Here is a 21,055-nt window from a genome sequence, read left to right as displayed (position 1 = left end):
GCCCTTTAAACTGTTCTACTGCAATTGATCTCTGTATATTTCCTGGTATTCGTCCCTTTGAAATGAGCATGAGAGCCAAGACTATTGGCTGCACTGTAGATCTGTCACAACTCAGTACTGAAAAGATACCGTGCAAGTGAATTTAAACAGTCGGCTTTCTATCCCATATTGCCAAGAGCTCTGAGAATGATGAACCAAGTAAATGCTTTATTTAGGGCTAAGTGAGCTGCGGATCCCTTCAGCCTGACAGCGTTTCAGCCTGCAGAGTAAGACAGCAGCAGCAACAGAAGCAGCAGAGGGAGCAGCAACAGCAGCAGCCCCTTGCTCAAGTCCAGTAGGGGAGACTTAATCTGTGGTTAGGCTTGGAACTCTGCCTGTGGATCGTGCACTGTCCAGGGTCCTGAAATATGAACCAAACGGCCAGCGTGTCCCATCACATCAAGTGTCAGCCTTCCAAAACCATCAAGGTAGGATCTGGTTTTGTTGCTGTGCTCTGATTCTGCACAGGTGTCTTCGTGCATCTAAATTGCTTGTAGGCACTGGTTCAGCCGGGACTGCTGGTGGAGAATACCCAGTTGGTTTGAGTTTCCTTTGAAGGCTTGATTTTAGGAAAGTGGCTCTGTTTGCTCATGTATGTAGACTGGAGACAGTAGTTTCCACGGATGCTTCTTTTATACCGATAACTGCATTTTTATTCTTTAGCTGAGAATCTGTTTATGGCATGTTTCAGGAATAAACTTCAGTGAGTGTCTAGAAGAGTTTCTATGTGTGTTGTTTTTCCTGAGGAAACCGGAGATGAATTTGTGAGCTGCTTGACACAGGAAACATGGCATTGGCTCTAAATCTGAACACTGCATCTTCTCATCATGTGTGCTTTAGAGTTTGTGAAAAGTGAATTTCCTCTTATTACCATTAAACTGCTGGTTGTACTGAAGTCATACTAGTGAGGTGCAAATGACCCTAGAGAGGGTAAATACACCCTCTTATGGGCACTACCATCTGACTTCGCACCAGGAGAATGACAGGACCTAAGTTTTTAAGTCCAGTCCTTGGATGATAATGATAACAATAATAAATGAGCTGAAATAAAGTTGAAGATTTTTCTTTCTGACAAAAATACCCAAAAGTTAGTTAGGAAGTTCAGGATTTTGTTTTCTGTTCTAGTTCATAGTGTCATACACATGGCTACCCATGGGACTCAGAATAGTATGATGTGAGTGATCAATGTTCCCTGTCTTGCTGGGTTTGACCTGGATTGTATTTGAATGGTTAGTTGGTATCTTTCGACTTAGTGGTGGCTGCCTCTCAAGGTCTTTCACAAATACAATGATAACCTTACAGGCCATCTCTGTTACTGCCACGTGTGATTCACAGGTACACACCTTTGACTAAGGTGCTAGAATCCAAGAAGTCTGACTTTTTAGGATTTACAGGTCCTTTTTCATTTCTATATCTGGCCATTGACAATGCTGCATTGACTGTAATTACAAGAGCAATCTAATTTTCAACAATATCTCTTTTTCATGAACTTGCCTGCCCTTTCTTGGTGACTTTTAGCAATAAATAGACCATAGACTGAATATTTTACTCTATTTATCTGCAGTTATGTTTTAAAGAAACAGAGGTCTCCAGGATGCAGTCAACAGTGTATAATTAGACTCTCATCACATATAAACAGAGGCGGTTAACTGAAGTCATATAAACAAAATGGGTTAACTGAAGTCACATAGAGTTCAAATTCAGATAATTTACACTCCCTATAATGGCCAAGGCTGAATATTTTGTCAGTGTTGGATTTTCTGTAACATGTCCAAGTTTAGAAAGGAAACATTAAGCTTTAGGGTTTAAATTATTCTTTGCATACAAGATCCTTACATTCGTCAATTATATAAGCATACCACCATGGAGCAATGCCAAGAAATAAAACATATGACATTCTGCATTGTGATATATAAACTCTAGTATTAAATAAGTGTTGGAGTCTGAATGGGGGGGGGGAGAATTACAAACTGTCTAAGCTACCTTTGTCTAGAAGCTATAAAATGACTAGTGGCTTTCTGCTTATGCCTTTGAGGTCATAGGAATCAAACATTTCATTTGCTTTTCTTTTTATTGGGTAGACACAAATGCATTGTACTTTCTGAGATTCAAAAATCACTTCCCTTATTAGTTTTCGGGCATTGAGTGCTCTCAGACAAACTGTGGAGCAGGAAAGAAAATGTTTCTAGAATCAGGGCTTTTCTTCAGCTTGCTGATCTTGCAGATGTTGGGTTTCTACCCGAACTGCAGCCATTGAACTGAAATGCAAAAGCATCGTTAAAAACTAGATGACCAACCACTTAGTAGTGCATTTTATTAATGGCTTAATGAACACATCTTGCATCAGAGTGCTGGATGACTTGGTTAATTGTACAAGTTTTTTTTTTCTTTTCTGTAATCCCCTATACTGCCCTGGGGGTGGGCAAAGATGCTTGTGAGGTTCATAAAGTAGAGTTGCCAGTGCTGAACTATTAAGGGAGTAATTACTTGAGTATTTTCCAATTTGCAACCATAAAAAGGGATGAGTGGAAAAAGCTCTCTTACTTCGAATTATGTCCTCAATTATGAAACATTTATGGCTTTTGGAATTTATACTAAAAATGGCTGTCTATATTTAGGTAATGCATTAGCCAAGGAGCAAAATGCAATAACAACCTAAGGAAGGAAAAAAAAAACACCTAAGATTGGGAGGGCTTTTAGAAAGCTATGGTGTACTGGAGATTAAAACATTCTTTGAACTTTTGGAAACTTAGTGTCATTTTTTTATTGTTTAATGCTAATCTCCTCCTTATTAAACTTATCTGACAACTCTAACTCAAGTGTTTTGGTGGAAGCGTACTGGCCTGGTGATAATCACCACCCAGTTTAGGACTCTGAAATTACACAGATTCTGAAAAAATTGTATTTTGCTCTATTATCGAAAGATATTCTAAAAGTTTCAAGGGCTTTTCTCACATATCCAGAGTGCAATAATGCTCTAGGGAGTTCCTCCTGTTTGTCAGTACAGGAAATGATAGCTACCCATTGTCTCCTGTACAATTAATGATAAAAAGGATGGGCAATAGGAATATATCAACTAAAGACAGGTAAAAACTCCAAATACAAAACCACAAGGAAAGGTGTGTGTGTGTTTCCTGTGCACTCAGCTTGAAGAGTTACAAGGTCTGCAGATGGTCAAACTCAGCTGCTGTTGCCAGAGAAAGCTATTTGTGGTTATGTTTGTGGAAGATCCGGGGAAGTAGGGATGGCAAGGAGTTGGAATGGTTGAAAGCATCATTTGGGCTGTTTGACATTCACTTTTTATATTTTGGCTATTGTCCAATTCTGTCAGTTTCCTCTGCTTTTTATTTTTGTTGACGTGCATGCATTTGTACCTGTGTATGTTTGTTTGCATATGTGTGTGAGTTTTCATAGAGAAAAAGAAAGTATACCAGATTCTTTGGCCCTGGAGTTACCAGAGATTATGAGTCACTTGGTGTGAGTGGTATGAATCAAACACAGGTCCTCTGCAAAATTATCAATTACTCTTAAGTTCTGAACATCTCTCCAGCCCTTGCACCCATTCTTTGACACAGGTTTTGTGACACACTACAGCCAACTAGTTCTTACAATCAAGATTGGTAAGAAAAAATGAGCAGAAACAGTGAAATCAAGGTCCAGGCATGTTTCCATGTTTTTGATGGAGTGCTATGGGGAACACATTCATAAACCACTTTTCAATGCAGGACCTGCAAAATTCAGAGAAGCTTTCCTTGAAATTATTCCATGTCCTACAAGCAAGTTAGCTCCCATGAATTAAAACAAAAGGAAAGGACTTTCTGCTCCAGTCTATAATAGAAAGTTTCATAAACTGAGAAGGTGAAATGCAATTTTGACCATGGTAAAATTATGAACTTGGTTTCTGAAAAATTATGTTATACTATTGTGTTTACTACCTTGGTTTTTCTAGGATGTCTTGAAAGTAAATGGATCCTCTTAGTTCAATCTTAAGTTTACTTTGAAAACACTTCTTGTGAGATTACAATGAGAACTTTCCTTTTAGTGTTTGTCTTTTAAGGGGAAAGGCAGCTGAATTTACCCCTATCCCCCTTTTATGCTTTAGATTTTATTTTTGTTTCAAGTGACTTTATGTTTATGTGTGTATACCACCATGTGTTCCTGGGCCTGTGGGGATGGAAAGGACACATCAGTTTCCCTGGAGCTGGTTTGCTGACAAGTGTAAATCCAGGTCGAGTTCTTGAGAAAGTCAGTAATTGCCTTTATCTACTGAGCCAGGTCTCCAGCCCAAAACTTTGTTACTTAGGCCAACACTTTGTTTCTTAAATTTGCAGATTATATTTTGTAAATATCTTTTACATTTTAACATGGCTGGTGTGTCTAAGAGAAAATTAAAAGTATTATGTCTCTCTTTGAGGTTAGAAGTTTTAAAAATTGTGTGTGTGTTTACGTTCATGCATGTGTATGCTCTCAATATCTCAACATGTGTGTGGAGTAGTAGACAACTTTGTGTAATTAGTTCTCTCTTCTGCCTTCCCCTGAGTTCTGGGGATGAAACTCATGTTGCCAGGGGTGAGAAGCACATACCTTGCTGAGCAGCCACGATTGGTTCTTGAAGTAAGAAACTTTGAGTAGATTAATTATAATTGGTGATTCTTGAGTGATACATCATATGTACTAAAGTTTATTAGGAACACTCTAAAGTACAGCATGAAAGAGTCCTTTTCCTTTCTAGAACACTCTCATAGCCAGTCATCTACGAATATTCTCCCTTTCTTGAACTACCCTGTTTATTTTTACCAAATTCATACCGAGCTTCCAAATTTCACATTGAAGAGTCTATAAATTCTGTTTGGGTCAGTGAATTGGCTTGAAAGATAAAAGTGTTTGCTAACAACTAGAAATCTATTCCCAGAATACACATAGTAGAAAGAAAGAACAAATCCCTGCAAGTTGTCCTCTGAACTCTACATGCACATGGTGCCATACGTATGGTGCACACTCCCTCAAACAAACAAACATTAAAAAGTGAAATAAAATTTTGTTTTCTTACTTGTCAAGACAAAATAGCTACTAGTATGAAGCCTTTTCAGAAAGAGTCTTTTGGGTCTTAAGAGCCTCAGAGTGCACCTTAAGCTAACACAGTGTGTTTGTAGTAATTGCACTTGATGGTTACATAGAAGCTCTGATTAATGCCCTTTCTTTCACTGCCACTGCTTAGGACTTCTAAGTCAGTCTCTCCAGGTACTGGGACAAGTAAGCAGGACAAAACACCTGGCTAGAGGAGCTAACCTTTTCATCCCAGTCACACTGTCAAAAAGTGTCATGTGTCAGTATTGTGTGTCCATGTAAAATAAATTCAATTAAAAAATACGCATGGATGGAGAATAAAAATCTTACCACAATGTGTTTTCTATAGTCTTCAGGGCCATGAGCATATAGTTGTCATGGAACTAAAGTTTATTATAATTATAATAATTATTATTTACATAGAGAGTGAGCAGAGGAGTACGCATATCATGCACATGGAGGTCAGTGGATACCTCTGTACAGTGGGTTCAGGTCTCCCATTCCACCCTTATGTGAGTTGCAGATCCCAAACCGCTGTTGTTGAATTTTAAGCACAATACTTTAATCTCTGCACTGCCTCTCTGGCCCCTAAGAAACAAGTATTTTCTAATATGACAATGATTACTGACTGTAATAGTCAGATTGGTATGTAATTGTTCCACCAGTGTCTCACCAGCTGTCAACTCAATTCTCTAAACTACAGAATGGGCTCATATCAATTTGACATGATCCATGAGCTAATACTATAATTTAGACTTTAGCAATATCTCAAAATTATATACACTAATGATATCCACAAGAATTCATAACTTTAAGAGTATGTAAAGAAAACTTGTGTTACCATGATATAAAACATGTATGAGTAATTTAAGTTAAAATCGTCTGAAATCATAAATGTAAAGATTAGACATACAATGTGCCTATATTGTATTGTGATGGTTTACCATTTATGCAAACACATGCTGACTCTACTGTGATATGGAATATGTCTGAGCGCTACAGATATTACAGGGTTTTTCTTTTTTTTTTTTTTTCTTTTTTTTTTTTTTTTTTTTTTTTTTTTGGAATGAGCCACCTGGCTAAGCAGTATTCAATGGGACAAGACAAAGGAGAGTTGTCACATAAACCAGAGACAGAGACTGTTGTATGCCCATTTACCTCATTGCTAGAAACAGTCTGCCTTGTTTAATTATACTAATATAGCATGCTCATCACTTTAATGTGGAAAGAGTCTGTCCAGAGCACGACAAAGATCATAGGTTAGAAAACCCACTAATGACAAATTTATACCGATTTGCATTTTAAATTTATTATATAGTATTTAAAACTTAAACATTTATAGCACAATTTTATTTTTGAGGGCTATAAATTCAACTGTTTTAAAAGAAATAATTAGAAGCTTTATTATTATTCTTATAGTGAAAAGGATACTTACGAATGACCACTTTTATATTCGTTTTTATAGATTTTCCTAACAAAAATCTCTTCTGATATTTATGTTTGACTGACAGCTTTATATTTGAAGAAGCTTTCTCATGCAAGATGTTGTTGAATGTTAAGAGATAGTAATTTATCTTCTGTTTTGAAAATTAGTGCTTTAGTAATTGTCTAGAAATTTTTGTTTTGGTAAGTTAGTAGGGATATTGCATTTTAATTTTTTAGACTGTGATTTTGTGTGTGTGTGTGTGTGTGTGTGTGTGTGTGTGTGTGTGTGTGTGTTTTGGTGCTACAGAGACCGAAAGAGGAAACTGAAAAAACATTAGGTGTACTTAGCCACTGAGCCATCTCCCAATCTCAACTTGAGACATTGATGGTGATTTAAAATAAAAAAAAAAAAAAAAAAAATCCAACAACAAAACCAAAAAAAAAAAAAAAAAAAAAAACCAAAAAACCCTAAAACCAAAAGCTTACCTGAGATGTCATTGTGGGTGCCTTAATAAGCCAAGACCTTATTGCACATCCACACACACACAACATTATGTAATTACAGTTCCAGAGGATCAGGTGTCCTCTTACCTTCACAGGCACTGAAGGCAAGTAGTGCCCATGCGTGTGTGCAGCCAAACCACATATACACATTAAATAAGGGTAAATTAAAAAAAAAAAAAAAAAAAAAAAAAAAAAAAAAAAAAAAAAAAAAAAACCTCTCCAGATTCTAGCTAAACCTATTGAACAAGTTGTAGTCTTGCAGATGATTCTGAGGCACAATGAAATTTCAAAAACACCAATTAAAAGGTCTCCACAATAATATATTTTTGGGCTTTGGTCTCCTGGTAAAAACTCTCCATCCTTGGGTATCAGAGATGCATGGAAGTTTTAGAATGTTCCATCAAATCATAAATAGCAAGAGCTCTCTGAGAGCCAAATTCTCATGCATTTTAGAAATTCTTTGACACCAGACTTTCCACACAGCAGGCTTTGAATATATGATGGTTGGTTACTATAGAAATCTTAATGTCTATAAGTTCTAGGACAAGCTAATATTGTCTTGGAGAATATTAAAAAATAATAATAAGAAACAATTGGGATTCTCACACTATGCCATAAAGTCATATCAAATGTCTCAAAGACCTGCCTACAGATGTCTTATTTGGCTTTCAACAGATTTTGATATAATTTGGGGGGGGGGTCATCTGATCATCACACTTTGTAATATTAGGTTACCATGAGCCAAGGTAGGCAGACAGTGTAACGAACAAGTTTCCCCCCTTAAAACTTTTTTTCTCCTAGTTAGGTTATAAAATAAGGAGTTCATTATGGTATTTCCCCACATTGTCTCATTGTACTGTACTCATATTCATCTCTGTTAATTTCTTATATTCTTCTTTCTTTTCTTCCCTGTCAGTCCTCATCTTCCCAAGAGTGAACACTATTCTATTTTTAATATAGTATGCACTTACCAGCACTAGTGCACATGTGCACACACATATATGAATGCATACATACTGTACATACACACTATATATACACATATATAGATATATACATTATATACATATACACTGTATCCATACACATATGTGCACACAGCACACACATTATATATACTATATATACTATATATACATATGTAGATACATACATTATATATACACATACACATGTATGTATTTGTACACTCTGATCTAGATTTTAACAATACAAATGAAAAAAAACATTTAATAGTAATATTAATCCTCCATCACTCTCTCATATTCTTTACCCCCCTTAAGAGTCTTTCCTCCCACCACATAGTTCTCCTTCTACTTTGATGTTAAATGAAAAAATCTATCTAATAATATGTATGTGTATATATAATCCATACACAGTATTGTGTATACAAAAACAGATTAATGTCATAAATTTTGTCTACACTCTATGTATGAAAGAAAATATTTGACACTTCTCTTACTGAGTCTTGCTTATTTTGCCTAACATGATGATCTCCAGTTCTATCTATTTTCCTAAGAATACAACTGTCTCTCTTCTTTATGGCTGCATTAAACATTGCCAAAGTGCACTTGATTGCCATGGCCTTCCTCCTCTTCATGGAAGCTCTTTGGTCTAAGATATAAGGCAGGTGAGCAGATGATAATTGGTAGCAATACACCACAGGAATAAAGTTAATCATTATTGACAAGCCTAAGATCCCAGGGGCAGACACAGAATGTGATCTCATTAGTGAAGCTAAATTTCAGCTGGTTAATAAGCTTTGCACTAAAAGGTATTTTCCATTCTATAACAAATAATTCTCCCCGCCTCTGTCCCTGTCCCAGTCCCTGTCTCTGCCCTTTCCACCCTGTGTGTCTGTGTGTGTGTGTGTGTGTGTGTGTGTGTGTGTGTGTGTGTGATGTATGTGCCTGTGTAACAGAACATTCCCTAGTATTGAATTTATTGGAAGCTCTTATCTAACTATCATGACTGCTGGGAATTGAACTCTGATCCTCTGGCAAATATTCTTAACTACTAAGCCATCTCTTCAGCCTGAGATTTACCTTTTGAACAACCCTATTTCTTGTAAATTCAACCTAGCACTTTGATGTTTTGTTTATTCATTTTATATTTCCCACTGGCAACAAAAATAATCTGTGCAATGCTAACCGTACTCCCTACTAAAAGGTTATATATTTTTTAAATTTAGATGGACATCCTTAAGTTGAATTTTCATTATTCCCTACCACAATGAATCACATGGCTTAGGGAAGACAATTAACACTGTTGAGGTTTTTCTTCCTGGGAACATAAAGGCAATAAACTTAAATTATCTCCCCAAACAAAAACGCTATGTAAGTGCTTTGTGTTATAATTTGTTCTAATAGCAATTTTAATGTTTTCATAGAGAGGTGTAGAGTAAGAATCAATTTTATGGCATAAATGCTGGGATTTTATTTGCAATTATTATTAACTATAATAATGGTAAAACTTATTTTGAAGTCTACAGGGAGCTGAAAAATATCTTCAAGTTTGGTAATAACAGCTGCATAATTCCATTATGGAGTAGTACCAAAAAATTGGGTGGTAGGAGTTATAAATGGTGTTTAAAGAAGCATCAAATATAAAACAAAACTGATCCTAGAACCATATTACCATGATACTAAGTACATGGGACAGCACTTAGATTGGACATGTGTCTCTCTTAAAGAGGAGTTGCATCATGGTGTGGATAGGGTCTTTGAAGGGCCTCTCTCCCTCTATGCTTCTTGTTTTTTCTGCTCCATTTACTCATTTTATTTTATGTGTGAGAATTTTGCTTGCATTTATTATGAACATCATTTGCATGCTTGATGTTTATTAAGGTCAGAAAAAGACATTGGATCTCCGAATCTGGAGGTATGAATAGTTCTGAAATGCTACGTAGAAGCTAGAAATTGAACCCTAGTCCTCTGGAAGGGTAGTCAGTGACTTAATCACTGAGTCACATCGATAGCCTCTTTCTTTGGCGCATTGATGCTACCCTGATGTGGTTCTCTTAGCAACACCCTTTTTTCTTTTACATATTTTAATAATATTTGAATTTTATATCTTGAAGATTTCAGACACATATAAATGATACATCTTAATCACATCCACCCACAACTTCTCCAATAAGTCTGCCCACAGAATTCCCCAGCACATTTCCTTTCAAACTTCATGTCCTATTTATTTACCTAATCAACTGAGCAAAATTGCTGTTTCCTAGATGCTCATGGGTGGGAGGTCATCCACTAGGGAATGGGCAACCTGCTGGTGACCATACCCTCAAAGAAAAGTGATATTCCTCTATCACAATCAATCAACTGCTAGTAGCTCATTATTAAAGTCTCCTAAGGAGTTTTCTTAGAAAGACTTTTCAGACTACCTTAATCAAACACCTAAATAAATGTTCAGATAATTATCTGTTCTTACATGGTTTTTTACACCTCCTAAGGAACAGTGGATACTCTTAGCTATGATTGTTCGTCAATGTAAGCATCTCTATTAGCTCTTATTAGCCTCATTGGAAAGCCCTATATTTTACTTTTGTTATCTTAGCGTCCGTCCTAGCTATGTCAGGTGCTTAGTAAGTGTTCAGTTAATATTCTTAAACAAAAGAAGGTAAGAATGGCATACACTATTTTGTCTTCCCAAGTAACAGAGCTTAACACTTGACTTCTAAATCATACTTAGCCCTCTTTGGCTTAAACAGAATTACATATATTGCTTCCAAATATGTAGAAAATATCTGAAAAAAAGAGACAGTATGTCTCCCAGCTTGTAATAACAGGCATGCTAATCATAATCAAGGGTGAGGAGTACATCAACAATAGAGCTTGAATCTTGAATATCTTTCTCTTTTGTTGAAGAGCAATGTCTCAAATCAGATGGAGATAGATCCCTGCTGGCCTCTTTGAAACCTGTACTAAACATGACAGACACAGTTGCAGCTGATTTGAAAAAATTGGGCACTGCCAGGGGGACTGTTGGCTCTCACCCTTTGGTCAGGCTTTCTCATTAGAAAACCTTAACTTCTAAAATGAATCATTGCTGCTAGATGGAGAAACATCACTTCGCACAACTCTGGTTTTCAGAAGTTTGCCCTAAGAAAAATGGATTCGACTTCATTTTTATGGAAAGCAAATAGCATGAAAGTACTTACTGTCTTTAGTAGATGAGCTCTTTACTTAAATAACTTTTTCGAGATAGTGATAGAATCAGGGCAGAGAAACTGCACTTACTGTAGACATTTATGATCAAAGAAAGATAGCTTGGCAAGATTACTTATACATATACACATACATATATAGATTCACATATATGTGTATTTAAGTATACATATATGTATGTACATATGTGTGTATGTATGTGTTTATGTATTTATGTATTTATATTCCCTAGAAGATTTAATAATGGAGTAAAAGATGATATCAGAAGCTTCCTCCTGCAGTAGTCCAGCATGCCCATCATCCTGAGTGACAGAGGCATGCTTCAGTCTTCCCTGTTTCAGCTGCTAAGGGACTCAAGTATTTGGTGAAGAGAAATTCTGTGTGATTAGAGGGTGTCTGTTGAATTTGAACACAGTTGAAGATCCAAATGAGTACTTTTCAGTATCCTTGACAAGTGCTAAGTGGATAAATAGTAATAACTCTTGATGGGGGAAAGCATTTTGAGGCCCTGATATAATAGGAGCTAGATGGGTAAATATGGGGAAAATATTCTAAAAACGGAGAAGTAAAAGAGAAGGAAGGAAGTCAGTCATCATTAAAGCAGATAATAGTTCCGATGAGCTAGATTGTAGAGGAGAATGTATGGGATAGTTCAGAAATGAGACTTGTAATACATTAAAGTACCCACAGATCATGTTGGCTGTACTTGGAAAGTTAACTTTAAGGGCAAATAATGCAAAGGCCATATTTTGATTCTACAGACTTTAGGTTCATCTCTGTTAGTCTGGAGATGTTCCTGAGATTAATGTCTTTCCAGCTCACAGTGATAATACCTGGTCCATCTTCCAGAATCAGCCACATGTGAAATGTTTTTAGCAAGACAAATGTCACTGTAGGTAAATTTTAATTGGAACAAAAATTTGTTCATTAGCTAGAATAGAAGGATACCACCCACCTTCTCTGGCTGTGTTTCCTAGTAGCTGGCCTTTAGTTAAGTTGAATTCTTTTAACCCATTAATCCTTTAAAATACTATTTCTAACCATCAAATTGAACTAAAATTTTCCTCTTTAATATTTGTGGGAAGAATATAGTAGTTATCTTCTGGGACATTCTTTTCTGGCTTGTCATTCAGTAATAGCTGCGGACACATGAGTGACCTCTACTAGTTAGTCACATTAGATGTGAGCATGGTGAATATATAGGGTACTATGTAGGTATAGAGTGAATATATAGGTGTAAAAATATAAAATTAGGACTGGAGGGTTTTATGGTTCAGTGAGTAAATGTGAAAAGCACAAAGGCCAGAGCCTGGGTGCCCAGAACACCTACAAAGCTGGATACTGTAGCACAGTTGTGTAGTCCTAGGCTCCTTTGGTGAGATGAGAGGCAGAGACAAAAGAATCTGCTGGCCAGCTAGCCCAGTATGCAGAGCATTGACCAAGCATCTCCGCCTCCACCAAAGTTGTCCTGTAACTTCCACTGTGGTGCATGCTCATCTTTACCTATTGTCTTAGTCAGGGTTTATTGCTGCTTGCAGGAGCTTGTACATGGCCTGTTTGTTCTATTACATTATCACTAGCTTCCTCTTTTCTGACTTGTTAAAAGCTTAATATTGTCTGTCTGGGATCTTGCTCTGGACATTGACCTTGAACTCAGAACCTGCATGTCTGTCTCTTGGGATTAAAGTTGTGTGCTGCTATGCCTTGATTGAAGCTATTCTTCACCTAGAACTTGCTCTGTCTCAGGCTGGCCTTGAACTCAGAGATTTGCTTGGCTTTATCTTCTGGGATTAAAGGCTTGTACTAAGACGCCTGGAACTAAATTTAGCTGAATAGAATCTTGCCCCAGGGTCACCACTCCCTTAATTCAATTTAATATTCCTAAACAAAGGATTTGGTTCCATTTCACTTCCTGATGTCCCTTTAATACTAAAACTATATAATTTGTATTCTTCCTTTCTCAGCTTTCTACATTTTTGCTTTCAAAATGTTGCTTATTAGACTTAACCAGAGAACAAAGTCTTTGTTGGGCTTTTTTGAGACTTCCTTTGTCCATGTGATTAATATAAATCTTGTTACCTGCTTTACCTGCTTTGGACAATGGCAAAAAAACAGCCACATTCTTCCCAAAATATCACAAAAACAGTCTCTCAGAAATACATTAAGGTTCTTCTTGCACCGAAACCTATTGGGCCAGCAGGCCTACCAGTTCAAATTACTCTCAGCATCACTGTCTTCTATATTCCTACTAGATTGGTGCATTAATCCCCATTTAAAGCATTCTATGGTTTTCCAAATCCAAAGTCCCAAAATCCACATTCTTCCAAACAAAAGCATGATCAGGCCTATCACAGTAATACTCAACTCCTGATACTAACTTCTATCTTAGTTAGGGTTTTACTGCTGTGAACAGACACCATGACCAAGGCAAGTCTTATGAAGACAACATTTAATTGTGGCTAGATTAAATGTTCAGAGGTTCAGACTATTATCATCAAGGTGGAAACATGGCAGCATCCAGGCAGGCATGGTGCAGGAGGAGCTGAGAGTTCTACATCTTCATCTGAAGGCTGCTACTAGAAGATTGACTTCCAGGTAGCTAGGGTGAGGCTCTTATACCCATGCCCACAGTGACACACCTACTCCATGAAGGCAATGCTTCCTCAACAAGGTCACACTTCTAAATAGTGTCATTCTGTGGGCCAGGCATATACAAACCATCACACCTGTACACAACAGCAACAACACACAAGCACACACACACACAAACATACACACACACACACACACACACACACACATACACACACACACACATACCACATGAGTTATGGGAATCAAACAAAAAACCGTATATGTACTTACACAGAAATAAAATTATTAAAATAAAAAACGTAAATTTCTTTGCTTCTAGCTCCAGATTACATAAACTATATGTTGGTGTATGTATGTTTGTGTGTATGTGTGTGTGTGATATGTATATGCATGTGTATGTATGTCCTGTCACATGAACCTATGGAGGCCTGAAGAGAAAATTTGGTGTCCTGTTTTACCGCTTTCTGACTTATCCCATGAGGGAGGGTTTCTCAGTGAGTCTGGAGCCATGCTGACAGCAGCCAAACCCAGAAATACTCTTGTGTGTGATCCCTTCAGCATTAGCTCTGCTCAGACTTTACGTGGGTGCTGGAGACCTTGAATAGTGGTCATCACGCTTGTGTAGGAAATGCACTTAACCACTGAGCCATCTTCCCAGTCCTATGGGATTTACTACAGAACTATCCTGGGGCTCACTATGACCATCAGGATTTATTTTTTTCACCCGTTTGTCTCCTTTAAAATGATCATTGTCTTTTCAGGTCTGGGGTGAGCTGAGAAAAAGTAGATCTTATTAATTGAGATGTTGACTACAAGCATAAAAATGATATAAGATTCTAAGTGTCTTGGTAAAAATGATTTTATAAACAGGAATTTAACCTCAGAGATAGTTTGGTACCATTTGTTGTGACCTTGTACTAAAACCTTCTTCAACCTATATTCTTCCTTTTGCTTCCTTGCTCCCTCCTTCCCTCCTTTCCTTCCTATTCTTATTTCTTCATTGAATTAGAGTCTCAGTAAGTACAGTCTGGACCTGAATTTTCTTTGTAGCAGAGGCTGAGTTTGACCTCACAATCTTCTTGCCTTTACCTCTTGTGTGAAGAATTTAAAGGTATATACCAAGATGTTGGGTTTAAGCAATGCTAGAAATAGAGACAGGGTCTAAGGCAAGCATTCCACTTGCCAGGATTCTGTCCCCTTCTTGAGCATCTGCTATTGGTGACACAGGCTATTGACAGGTAGATTGGCAGTGTCCTATGGCCAAGTAGAAATGTTTTGCCTTGAGTTCGTTTTAAGAGGACATTTCATTTATTTTCGTGTGACTCATGTTGGCTAGGATAAAATCCTTCTTATCAAGAGCTTAATAACACACACCTGTGGAGGAAGTAGAGAATGCAGTCACCAAATAAATATTGAAGATTGTTAGAAATGATCAACAAGCTGGGTGGTGTGTAGCTAGACCACAAAATATATGCACTACAGGATCAAAAGAATAACATTAGAATTTGGTAGACACATGGCATATAACATTTGGAAAGCTAGACAGCACTCTCTTTGAAAGATGTAACAGGCTCAGTAAGGAATGGCATCTCCCAGTTTCTGAGTGCCTCACAGATGAAACTCTATCACTTTGGAGCAAAAGGTAGGAACAGATGAAATGCCATCTTTTATTCTAAATGACTCCCTGCCCAATCAATTGTTCAGTCTATTTTCTCTTCTTTATTGCACAGAAGTCTTTTCTCTTTGGGGAACACAAAGAAAAAGATGGCATTCTTCATGTAATTAAGGTCACTTGGTGCCTAGCCTAGTGGCTTCTATTCTGGCTTCTTGAAGGACTTTGAAGTCTTTAGAACATCAGAAGCATTTAAATATCCTAATGCCTCCAGCATGAACACAAAACCTGAAGACAGCGGTTAGACCTGTAGTCACTGTGGTAACCATGGTAACTGGAGTGCATATAACTAACCAACTATGCACCAAAGGAAAGTGTGGTGGGAACCAGGTTCCAGCCCTCAGTAAGGGCAAATTTTTTTTTTTTTTTTTAAATAGATACTCTGTATTTACATTTGAAATGTAATCCCCTTCGCCCATCCCCCTCCTCCTCTACTTGTCTTCATGAAGTTGCACTAGCTTCCAATCACCCTCTCCATCTCAGTGCCTTGGCATTCCCCCACATTGGGAAAATGTACCCTCACTGGACAAAAGGCCTCTTCTTACATTGATGCCAGACACTGCTGTTTCCCGCTACAAATGCAACTGGAGCCATGAGCCTCTCAGTGTGTGCTCAGTGGTTGTTGTTCTAGTCCATGGGAGCTGTCGAGGGTTTGGTTGGTCAACAATGTTGTTCTTCCCATGAGACTGCAACGCCCCAAAGCTCCTTCATCGCCCCCTCCCCAGCACCCTTATCAGGGCCCCCATGCTTAGTCTGGTGGTTAGCTCTAAGCATGCTCAGCTTCATGACTCTGGCAGAGCCCATGAGAAGGAACCCCTACCTGGTTCCTGCCAGGAATCACCTCCCAGCATCAGTGAGGGTGCTTGGGCCTGGTGGTTGTACATGGGGCAACAAGAACTTTTAATAACCAAATCCTCTCTCCAGTCATGCATATTCAATTTAAACTTACCTAGAGCTTCAGCTCTAGCCTGGCAACCTTTCTTCCTTCTGATTATGTTATATGTCATTCTCTCCTCCAATCAAACTTTTACGATTTCTGTATCAGACAAAGAACAAAACAAACAGCAACAAATTCCTGGCTCTCCAGGATCCCTACGTTAGATAGTCTCATTACTCAGGCAGGAGATGAACTTGGCGTGTCCATCATTCCGCCTGGTTATCACTGGTTATCCGCAGTGGCTCTCAGCCTTCCCAATGCTTTGATCTTTTAACTCATTTTCTATTGTTGTGCTGACCCCCAACCAAATAATTATGTTTGTTATTTAATTTTGCTACTGTTATAAATCAAAACTTAAATATGCAATATACACCACAGCTGATATTTAACTCCCGTGGGGTCATGACCCACGGGCTGAGAACCATCAACTCACAGTTTTGTTTCAGACTCTGCACAGGTAGCTTGTGCTCACCCTTTTGCTGGTGCCATACAGACTTACTGCCTGCCGTGGGATTTTCCTGTGCTGTGTTAATAAAACCACTTTTGAAGTCTCTGAGACATGGGACAGCTGTGACTTGTGTCTGACACCTTTGTCTTTGGCTGTTACGTACACCATCACAATTCTTATAGGATTCTACTTCCTAAAAAGATCTTTTCTGACTTTAGTATCCCTATGTGGTAAAATAATATATTTTTTAAATCAAAACACTATTCAGAAAAAATACTTCTCTGACTGATCTTGGATGTATAGTGTATATGTATATGTGTGCATAGATGTATACACACGTGCTCCTGTGTTTTGACCAAATCTATCCCCATTCTTTTCCCTCCAATTTCTCTTCCATTCCCACACCCACTCTCTCCTTTATGTTTGTGAGCTTTTAAGCTAACTAAATCTTCTTGCCTTATTCTTTGAATCAGGGTCTCTTATTAATCCCAGAGTTGACCCATCAAGGTAGGCTGTGTAGATATTAAGCCTCATGTATCCACCTGTGTTCCTCTTCCAGTGCTAGGGTTTCAGGGTTACAACCACCATGCCCAGATTTTCTTAATGTGAGTCTTAGATATACAAATTCAGGTTGACTTGCTTACATGGCAGCACTTTAATGAGTAAGCTATCTCTCCAAACCTCATCAAATAACTTTGATATATGCTGTACAGACATGGATACACAGACATAAGACAGAGTCAGTGTTTTTAAAAGGTGACACTTGTCTAATCTTCTAACACCAATGGTGAAGAAGAAGGATAACGAAAACAGTTACTGCTAACTACAGATTTCAGAATATTTACCAAGTGCGTTAAGGATATTTGTAGGATCTCAGAGATGTGGCATCTTACTTTAATCCATAGAGGAGTTTGAAACTTTGAACTAATATTTTATGAGCAAGAAATGGGAGCCTTGTGTAGGAACAGAGTAGGACATTGCAGAAGATACACTTCATAAAAACATCAGATGTGGGATGCCTCACCTCCACCACATCTTTATCGTTGTGATTTGATCATCACTGCTGTGAAGGAACCTTGTCATGGATACACATTGCTATCTTCTTTGATTCCCAGCATGACTTATCAAAAGTAGAGTTGTTGATACTTATCAAAGTTGTTCTAACTTTGTGGATGATAGGTTAGGTAATGTAAGGTCACTCAGACTGTAAGACTTGAGGTTCATACTCAATTCCAGCTGAGATTCCTAAAGAACTCAAGCTGTTGCCACGTTTCCCACCCTCCTCCTTAGATGTCCTCTTTACCCCCTGTGTTCTCAACATCTCAAAAGAAATAGTTGCTGTCCACAGGCCTGTAAATACAATCGTTTTTAAAGTCCTTCTCATATATTCCTCTAGGATGGAAGAAGTTTAGGCACAGAGAGGCAACACATGTTAGATATTCCCAGATACTGATAGGCCTGTCATGTTGACTATCTTCAGCATGAATAGTATCATCTCTAATGACTGTCTCTAGGCAAGAAGAGTGCTTCCTCTGTTGACTGTCCTCCTGGGGAAGCCTTACCAGATTGCACCTAGTTCTTCAGAGTCTAAATTCTATTCCAGAGCATCTTTCTTGGAAACCTGCTTATTCTATGTTAGTTCAGGTATTTCTAACTCTATCCATTTTAATAAAAGAGAGAATCACCTCAGTGGTACAGAAACACAAATAGACTTCTGACAGCTGCTCAACTTGCCTGTCGTGATATCTAAAATTCTGTGTTTTGAAAATGATTCTTTTAAATACACTGTATGACTTCCCCAGTTACCACTTCCTTAAAAGCAGATGAACTTGAAAATTTTGACATATGTGTATTTTTCCAGCCAAGGCAAACCATCTATTTAGAGAATCGATACTGCATACTTGCTAACCATGAGCACGTTGGAATCAAATGGCCTCGGTTTTGCATTCCAGACTGCCACTTTTAGAACCTTATCTTCAGCAGCTTTTCAAAAACCTTTCTGAGCCTCCTGTATTCCTGTGAAAGATGAGGTAAGAATTCCATTTATTTTGGAGTTATGGTGACTGAATGATATAAGATATGTAAAGCATTTGAAAGATTCTGCCTAGAAGATGGTTCAGTGGGTATGGGCAATCTCTATGCCTGAGTTGGATCCCCATGATTAACATGGTAGAACAAAAAATTACTTTGGCAGATTTTGTTTTAATTTACAGAGTTGCTTGTAACATGCTTGTAATGCATGTGTGGGTACTTTAGACAAGAGCACACACATAAACAGACAAACAAATCACACAACACCTGAAAATAATTAAATTTTAATTTTATTCTATTGCTTTTTTAATATAATGCTCATTCTGAATTATTATGGCTAGTGAGCAAACTCATTAATAAAAGCAAATGCCATATTGGAGGAGACCTTGTCAAATTCAGGCAAATACATTACTAAAAATGCAACTATAGTAAGGCAAAGTTATATAAAATATGTTCTAAAGTACTAAACCACAGTGATAAGAACCAAATTCTGACAATAGGAAGTCAACATAGGGCTATCATGGTGGCTCAGGAGGTCTAAGGGAGCATGCTGCCAGTTCTGACAACCTAACTTTGATTCCTGGAACACAGTGGGAAGAAATCCTCAACTCCTATAGTTACCTTATAGATTTTATACACATGTGTGGCATGGATGACCACATACAAACACAAAGAATATATATAAATTTAAATAATTAAAAATCAAAGCCAACCAATATAGCCTATATTTTAGACATTTCACAATAGGATTTGTTTTTCCATATCATAAACCTAACACTTGTCTTCTTATAGGGTTTTAAAGTAATGTGTGTGTGTGTGTGTGTGTGTGTGTGTGTGTGTGTGTGTGTATTTGTATGCACACATGTGCAGCAGGTGCCCATGAATGTCACAAGAAGACAGTTCCCTGGGGTTTGGGTTAGAAGTCTAGTTTGCCTCATATGGGATTGGAAACAAAATTCAGATAAGAAAGGCAATAAGTGTTCTTAAGCACTGAGCAGTCTGTCCATCTCTATCAGCCCCTCCTTTTTAATGGAATGGCTGACATTCTCTTGACTGTTAACTCAAAAGTGAAAAGAGTTCTGAAACAAGTTAGTCAGATGGATTAGAGAGAACATTGCAAAAGACATACATAAATCATGGAGAGTTGCTTTGATACCTTAGGGATGAAAATTATCTTATGAAAACTGTATAATCAACATATTGAAATAAACATTTGACCATTTCATTATTTTTGATAAGGATTTAAAGAATAGAGGAGACTAGATACTCTTGGGTTTTTTGTTTGTTTGTTTGTTTGTTTGTTTTTTTAAAATTGGGACTGAGGAAGAGAATGTCAAACTCATCCTTGGTTACACAACGAACTTGAGGCTAGCCTGTGCTATATGATGCCATATTTGAAAAGCAATCAGCTAGTCAATTAGTGAATGAATAAGATACATGCTTGGCTTACAATACTGGAGGCTAGAAAGTGTAGAATTACTGTAATGATTGGCCAGGACCCTGTGTGGCTTTATAACATGGTGGAACCAGAAATAAACAAGGAAATTGTCAGGTTCAGCCTTTGTGAGTACATATGAGCATGACTTTGTGTATGCATGTGTGCATTTGCACGTGTGTGAACATATGTATGGAGTTCAGTTGACAATCTTGTGTACAGTTTCATAATCTCTATGCAATTAGTTTTTTGAAGGAGGGTCTCTTACATGCCTGGAAATAAATAAGTATGGTAGACTCATCGACCCAGAGCCCCTTATCTGCCTTCTTAATGTTGAGATTCTAACTGCCACCAATGCATTGCTTTTCTCCATGGGTTCTGAGGATCTAATTAGGGTACTCATGCTCATGACAACCACCTTACTATCCCAGTAATCCTAAGCTCTTCTTTGTTTCAAGTACCCACTGGGTACTGAGATAGTGACAATTTCTTTAAGCAAGTACCTTTATGACATAATAACCTCTTCAACACCATATCTCTACTCTGTTGTCATGGTAAAGAAATTATAATGTTCATTTTGAGTAGACACTGAAGTCACAATCACAGTCATTTCTCATATTCTACATATTCTTACTCTGCTCCGACCATTACTCTCAACCTGTTGGACACTGTCATGTCTCATGTAGCGTTCTTTTGGGCGACCCAATTAGTAACAATTTTAGGTTTTTGT

At 37.7% G+C, this 21,055-nt stretch overlaps 1 protein-coding gene across 2 annotated transcripts in view; it reads left to right on the top strand.

Annotated features, from left to right (window-relative positions):
• Positions 1–407: 407 nt before the first annotated feature.
• DPP10 (dipeptidyl peptidase like 10) overlaps positions 408–21,055 on the top strand; it is a gene marked incomplete at both ends in the record, with an annotated part of 1,446,555 nt that continues 1,425,907 nt past the window's right edge. For both annotated transcript variants that reach the window (XM_080918333.1, XM_080918332.1), the window contains one exon: positions 408–467. In XM_080918333.1, coding sequence (XP_080774459.1) covers positions 408–467 — 60 coding nt within the window. The remainder of the gene's footprint in view (positions 468–21,055) is intronic.

The sequence above is a fragment of the Micromys minutus genome (genome assembly GCF_963924665.1).
Source record: "Micromys minutus genome assembly, chromosome: 6".
NCBI lineage: Eukaryota > Metazoa > Chordata > Mammalia > Rodentia > Muridae > Micromys > Micromys minutus.
Note: the sequence above shows the minus strand (reverse complement) of the source record. Positions and strands in the feature narration are given on the sequence as shown.